The sequence below is a fragment of the Octopus bimaculoides genome, chromosome 6 (genome assembly GCF_001194135.2).
Source record: "Octopus bimaculoides isolate UCB-OBI-ISO-001 chromosome 6, ASM119413v2, whole genome shotgun sequence".
In the NCBI taxonomy this organism is placed as follows: domain Eukaryota; kingdom Metazoa; phylum Mollusca; class Cephalopoda; order Octopoda; family Octopodidae; genus Octopus; species Octopus bimaculoides.
Window position 1 is genome coordinate 25,255,219 of NC_068986.1, and position 7,757 is coordinate 25,262,975.

The following is a 7,757-nucleotide window of genomic DNA, read 5'->3' on the forward strand; positions in this document are numbered from 1 at the left end:
AAAACTGGGAAAGAACCAGGTGTCTTTTTTCAATCCTTGCATAATGAACTCAACTAAAGATATCTTAGCACCAGGTGGCAGTGTTGTTAATTCTTTTGGTACCAGCCAATCAGAGATGAGCCTTAGTTCTTTGGAACAAAATTTCTCATTTTAAAATATATTTATTTCTAGATAAAAAACTTTTCATCATAATATTAAGAATCTTATTTTGGATTACGTTCTAAACAAACTTTCAATGCAGACATGAATATGAAAATTAGTTCTATTTTAGAATAAAGAAGTGTGTGTGTGTGGTAGTGTGAGGCTGCAGGAGGGACACATCATCATGGATAAGATTACAAGCTATGAAAGAACCTTGACAAACCAATTAATAAATTAATTTATCAAATTAAGTGATAAAACTGAAATGAACTGCACCCACTGTATGTGTTTTAATTGACAGTATGAACCTCCCAAAGTGTAGCAAGTGATAGTTATTTGATTAAATCCTCTCCAAATCCTTCATTAGTTAAAATGAAATAATGAAAACATCTAGGCACTATATTTCATTCAAAATATGATCACAAAAGGTTTATAGGGAGTAAATTCCAAATGTGACTCACCCAATGAGCAAAATATTTTTCTATATTTATCTGAATATTTCAAATTACTGTTTTCAACTACTGCTACAACTAATAACAGTGATTATTAGATTTCACCAGGAAGTTACAGTTAATTGTTCACTGTAAATTTCTTTCAGTGTTAAACTTACATGGAATTAAAATTTCTTCCATTAACCCCTTAGCATTTAAACCAGCCATATCCAGCCCGATTATTCTACCCATTTTATGTTCAGACTGGCCATATCTAGCATCTCACACCTACCCTGCAATATCATTCTAAAAATAAACATCTTCAAAGTCTCTAAGTTACAAAATAATTGATTGATTTTTAAAAATGTGAATTGATAAGCTTTGTTTCACAGAATAAGCTGAATGCTAATGGGTTAATGATTTTTCATTTTCTCCCCCTTTTTTTTTTTTAATACAAATTGGAGGATATTTTAAATCCTTTTTAATAATGATTGCTTGGGTTCTTTTTCAGCGCCTTCACCAAAAATTGATTCTCTTAAATGGTTCAATAAGAAAAGATGTAAGTAACAGCCTTTTTGTTTTTATCCCTTAAATTTTTGCTTTCATATACTCTTTTACTCTTTTACTTGTTTCAGTCATTTGACTGTAGCCATGCTGGAGCACCGCCTTTAGTCGAGCAAATCGACCCCAGGAATTATTCTTTGTAAGCCTAGTACTTATTCTATCGGTCTCTTTTGCCGAACCGCTAAGTTACGGGAACGTAAACACACCAGCATCGTAAACACCCCCCAACATCGCTTGACAACCGATGCTGGGGGGACAAAAACAGTCACACAAACATACACACACACATATATATATATATATATATATATATATATATATATATATATATATATATACTCCGGGCTTCTTTCAGTTTCCGTCTACCAAATTCACTCACAAGGCTTTGGTCAGCCCGAGGTTATAGTAGAAGACACTTGCCCAAGATGCCACACAGTGGGACTGAACCCAGAACCATGTGGTTGGTAAAACATCCTTTTTCCAAACTTGTTTGATCGCAAACCTAATCAGAGGTTCAAGTTGTGGAGAAAATAGAAAAACGACATGGCAAATTTGGAGCAAAATAGTTGCATTGGATAGAATTTAGTTTGATTTTGTAATTAGTCTTTAATTGTGGATGTTTTTGGAATTCTTGGTAAGGACAACAAATTCTCTGTGTTGTCCTACTGATAGTGTCTTACAAAATACTAAGCTTTACAGCAGTGATTCCCAACCATTTATCAGCTATGGACACCCTTTGATTCATATTTTACTTGGACGGACCCTCGTAACCATTCGATGTTTAAAAATATCTTATGTTTTTATCATTAAATATTATTAGGAATTGTATAAAAAAGAGTTATTAAAATATTTTGTGTATTGTAGAAGTATAACCAATTTATTGTACATAAATTTTGATAGCAAAATCTTATAAGGACCCACAAAGGTCATATAGACCTTAGGATCCTAGTTGGGAACCACTACTTTACAGCTTGAGTGAGAATGAGAAAATTAAATGCAGAGCTTCTCGAGTCATATACCAGCTAGCTAAAAGTAGGTTTAAAATTGCCAGCAAAATTCATATTAGAATTTAGCAAATATTCTTTTATTCTTTTACTTGTTTCAGTCATTTTGACTGTCGCCATGTCTGGAACACCACCTTTTTAGTTGAAGAAATTAACCCCTGGACTTATTTTTTGTAAGCCTGGTACTTATTCTATTGGTCTCTTTTGCTGAACCACTAAGTTACAAGGATGTAAACACACCAACATTGGTTGTCAAGCAAAAGGGAGACACACACACACACACACATATATATGTAGTTGAGGTGTGTTTTGTTAAGAATGTATTAGAGTACAAATAGTTTGTTCACCTTTTAGAATTCCCAAATAGCCGGTCTTTCAGTTTCCATCTACCAGATTCACTCACAGGACTTTGGTCAGCCCGAGGCTATATAGTAGAAGACACTTGCCCAAGGTGCCATGCAGTGGGACTGAACCCTGAACCATGTGATTGGGAAGCAAGCTTCTCACCACACAGCCACGCTTATGCTTAGGTATACTTCTAAATATCTTTATTTTCACCTCACTCTTTGAGTACATTTGATTACAGTCTTGTATCATTGCTCCAAACAACTTTTCTATACTGATATGTGATCCATTTGAAAATTAGACGCACTCTTGTGAGCTTTAACTCTTTTCTTACCATTTTTCTACACTGTTTTTAATTTTGAAAATAATGAAGAATTTAGTAAAATACTTTGTAATTATTAAACTGGTGTTTGGAACCTGAATTAATATGAAATTTTGATGGAAGGTTTTAATTTAGAACTCTTGAAATCAAAAAGTATCACAGCACCAGTGGTGGTCACAAGCAGGTTGGTTTCAAAAGGATTAAGAAAAGGATTAAATATATATTATACATGGTTAGCATGAGAAAAGGATTAAATATATATTATACATGGTTAGCATGACAGACTAAGATGAAGGTAAGTAGCAAAGGACACAAGAGTCTAAAAGTAACTCAGAAGCAAATTTGCTTTGCTATAGCAAGTCAGTAGGCAGGAAATTGGTAGGATTCCTGGTAGATTGATATGAAACTTGATTTTTGAAAATGCTCTAGATGCAATGGAACAGTTAGTAGCAGGCATAATGAGTTGAAGATCAGGAACTGTTTAGACAGCTTGCTATAATTTTAAAAAAAAGAAAAGAAAAAAAAAACTTTGCTAAACAAATCAACAAGTAAGCCTCCAAATGGTTGCTAGACCTGCTAGAAATAGCAGCCAAATCTCACTCAGATCACACATATGATCTTGAAAAGTATAGTTCTGTCGGATAATGTATTCCTGGGTATTCTTAAAATGATAGGATTGTTCAGGTTGGAATGTCTCTGATCACAAGTTTGTTTGATTTTGGCTGATCTGGGGTTAAACAACAACAATTAGTACTTGAAATGGATCTGTGAAAATATTGTGATTAGTGTTAAAGGATGGGAGATGCTCAGAGACCAGTTAACTATGTTGGTTATAAAGAGTTTCTTCCTTGATATAGAAAAGCAAATTGAAACTGGTTCAGTATAACACTGGAGAGCAGAGAGTGTTCAAGAGATCATCAAATGGATAGGAATGATTTCAGAATATATATTGGATATGCAATATTATGTGTGTAAGATAATAGCAGAAAACGGTTGGCAGCAGAGACTAACTAAGATAGTGTGGTAAGTATAAGGTTTTAAAGCTTTCACCAGCAATAAGGTTGAATCCAGAAACACAGGCTAACAAAGGTATTGGATTGCCAGGCTTAACCCTTTTAATAATAATAATGATAATGAAATTATTGTATAAAGTGCACATAAAGCATATGCAGTAATGTACAAATGTCTGGAAAGTGAACAGTGTATGAGTTAGATACATGTTTGCGTGTGTATGGAGGGGAGAAAATCAGGTGTAGTGTTGGCGAATCTCAGGAAGCATGGAAGTTTTGAAGGATGCAGTGCTCCGACAACTAACAACTGATGCTGGCAGTTTGTTCCATACAACTCTTAGCGTGAAAAAGTGTTTCCGAAAGTCATGGGAGCTGTGATGTTTTCTGACTTTGTAAACATGTCCACAGGTGTTAGACAGGTGGAGTTTGAAAAGGTGCTCAGAGTTATTGTTAGTAAGATGGTTAATAATTTTATGGGCGTCTGCCAAGTCAGCTGCCAGATGTCGGAGTTTCAATGTATCCATACCCAGGGAAGTAAGGCATTCAGAATATGGCAAATGCCTGATGGAGGGTATTCTCCTGGTTGCACGTCACTGAACGGTTTCCAGATGATTAATATCCTGGGCAAGATAGGGGTTCCAGACCGGAGACGCAAATTCCAGGTGAGGCTGCACCATAGCTACAAACCTGCCTGAGACAATTCTTGTTCAGTGAGACAAACTCTGTTACAAAGTGATTAAAATTAAAACCTTCCATCAAAATCACATGTTTATTTATGTTCCAGAACTTTATTTAATAATGACAAATATTTTGTGGAATTTTTCACTTTCAAAATCAATTGAAACAAAGTTTGGTATTTCAACAAATATAACAAAAGGAGTAATAAAGAAATGGCAGATCAGTTCGACGAGAGAACTGCTGCTTGAATTAAAGAGAAGTAGCACTGTTATTCTAATTAGTTTATAAAAGAGTAAAGTAGGGTACCTATTGATATGTAATGAGTGTTTCTCCTTACTGCATAATAGTTAGCTTTTCACAGCTTTCATCACCATCATTTTTATGTTGATTTTTACCATCCCAGTATGAGCTGTGTGAGACTTATTGACGCTGTATTCTATAGCAAGATTCTGTCACCAACCCTTGTTTTTCAAATAAGGTACTCTTTTCACTGGTTTTCACACATGCAAACCAACAAAACTGCTAAGGTAAGGAACACATTACTTATAGAAGATGTAAATAAACATCACTGTTACTCCAACGGTTTCAATGTGAAAACAAAGGAGCACACTCACATTTGTGCCACTCAAGCTCACTCTCATTTACTAAATTTCACTCACAAAACATTGGTTCGCCTAAGGCTGGAGTAGAAGACATTAACCCAAGGTGCCACACGGCAAGATGGAACCTGAACCTTGAAGTTGTGAAGTGAGTTATTAAAAGTTCGATATCTTTTAAGTACTCTAGCCAATGTAGGCAGCAACTTGATTTTTCGCATCTAAAAGTAATTTAAATAATGTGTGGTGTTACATGTGGTGTTATGCGCTGTGATGAGCTATGTGTTGTTGGTGGAGAGGGATCGCAGATGAAGCAAACGGAAGTGAAGACAGACCGGAAGGGCCGGCGGAAATCGGCCACATGCGAATGCGTGGACAGCGAGCACGTGTGGTCAGTTCGAACATAGACGGCGTGTGTAGAAGACGTGGTTTGATCTGGAGTGATTGTTTACCCCGCCACGGTCGACAAGGTAAGGTCGCAGTATTTCATTCTCCCTTTTGCTTCTTGTCTTTTTCCTCCATCACACCACATAATGTAACAATTCCTTTTTTACATATTCTTGTTTGATACAGACCTGTTTTCCTGCACTGTAATGGAGGAGGAACTATCATGTCCTGTTTGTCTGGAGCTCTTTGCTGATCCTTTACTGTTGCCTTGTTCACACAGCATATGCAAAAAATGTTTGCAAGATTTAGTAGCATCTGACGGCGAAATTGGACGAGAAGGTAAGAGAAATATTTTCATAGTTCATTTTGGTCTATTATTGATTGAATTATTCTTTACATGTGGCACCATAGTTATTTTATTTGGGAGGAATTTTATTAAGCAGGCTGCAATGCCAAGGAAACACATTTGTATATGTAAACTAAACTGGGTAGATTTCTATAATAGTGTCATAGAATTGATTAAATATCTGCTCCCTTGGATTGGATTGTCCATTTCCAGCCCATTTCAGGACAAGGGCCCTCAGCATATTCTCTTCACCAACCACAGTCCATGTGAAGGCCATGAATTTGAGCTCGAGATCATACTGGTTTGATGAGTTTACTCAGCCACACTGGCTTGACACAGCTTGGCAGAGGGCTGCAGTTTTTATACCCACAGCCAGGAGTAGTTATGTTGATTACATAAATCCCAGTCCTCAACTGGTACGTATTTTATCAACCCCGAAAGGATGAAAAGCAAAGTCAACTTCAGTGATATTTGAACATAGGATGTAAAGATGGATGAAATACTAAGCATTTTGTCCAGCATGCTAACACTTTTGCCAGCGCTCTTTATTTGGATTCATCTGTCAGCAACTTTCAGTTAAGCTGTTGAGGTGACTGTCACCAGAGCATTGGATTGTATGCATTGCAGATTTCATTCAGCTGTCAGTGTTCTGAGCTGAATATCTGTTGAGGTCAACTTTGTTTTATATTTTTTAGGTCAACAATTAAAGTACAAGTGACACTGGAAGAAATCACCTGTTCTGATTTGGAGATAGATGGCTCCACCAGGTTTAAAATACCCAAGACCTATTACATGTCATGACTCCATCAGAAATTGAGGTACCAAAACAAGGGAACTTGCATTGAACATGGTGATGAATGCACCATATATCTCATTACTGAATTTCATCTTTTAATAGCTGAGTGTGGAGAAAGGGGAAGTGCTTATGGCCTTCACAGGCCCTCAGAGTAGTGAGATTGATGCCATTAATGCTCCATTTGTATCTTTGTAAGTCAACATTTGCAGGAAAGAAATAAGGAGGGAGGAGTTGCAGAATGTCAGTGTTCTGGAAAGAAGGACTGAGTGTAGTGATTAGTGCAAGGTCTAGGGGTTGGACAAAACAAGAATGATGGGAGGAATGGAAAGAGTGGAAAAGAAATGCTTTAGTGGAGCTGAGATGAGCCTAATCAGTGACAAAGAGCAGAGTTCTGTTATAGTAGTAGTAGTAGTAGTAGAAAAAAGTAGAGAAAGAAAACAGTGCATTCATGGGCAAGAGGGTGGAATGTACCTGTGAGTAACTTAATATGAATCCATTGCCTGGGCCTCTTCTAGATATGATCTTGGATGTTTGTGTGTGCTGTCCCCAAAACAAAATGACAAGATTTGAAAGAAAGATCATTGATTCAATAGGCAAGCAATAATATAGATTATGTAATTGACAAACCGTTTATTAGATTATAAATCTAATTTCAAACTTCAACATTCTGTCTTCTAGTTTTTCTGTGATAAATATTTGAGTTGCTTAGTTTTATTTATTTATTTATTTTTAGTCTAATCCTGTCATAATGATATTGTAATGTTATTTTCCATCATTTCATACAACAAATATTCCAGATATCCTTAAAGTAAATATTTCATCCTTTGGCCTTTGACCTAAATTCCATAACTACTGGTGTGTCTTGATGTATTAACATGGTGAAATTAAGCTTTTACTCCCTGTGTGTGTGTGGGGGGGGGGGGCGTGTGTGCGCGCGCATGCGTACATGTGGGAAGTTTTGATTTTATCACTTTTTATGTAACCGTAGTGATTGTTTCATGTGTGACTCATGCTATCAGAAACAAAAGCAAGCATGATTACAATTAAATTCTCCTGGACACTAAAATATTGTAACAATAGATATAGGAGTACTGTGTATGCTTGAGAGAGCAGCAGCCTTTCAAAATATCTATCTCC

The 7,757-nt window shown here is 36.2% G+C and overlaps 1 protein-coding gene across 4 annotated transcripts in view; it reads left to right on the forward strand.

The window, feature by feature from the left end:
• Positions 1–7,757, forward strand: part of LOC106869479 (probable E3 ubiquitin-protein ligase MID2) — a 38,931-nt gene that overhangs the window by 19,829 nt on the left and 11,345 nt on the right. For all 4 annotated transcript variants that reach the window (XM_014915235.2, XM_052968647.1, XM_014915233.2 and 1 more), the window contains exons 2-3: positions 1,084–1,131; positions 5,665–5,817. In XM_014915235.2, the coding sequence (XP_014770721.1) occupies positions 5,685–5,817 (133 nt within the window). In that variant the 5' untranslated portion in view covers positions 1,084–1,131; positions 5,665–5,684. The remainder of the gene's footprint in view (positions 1–1,083; positions 1,132–5,664; positions 5,818–7,757) is intronic.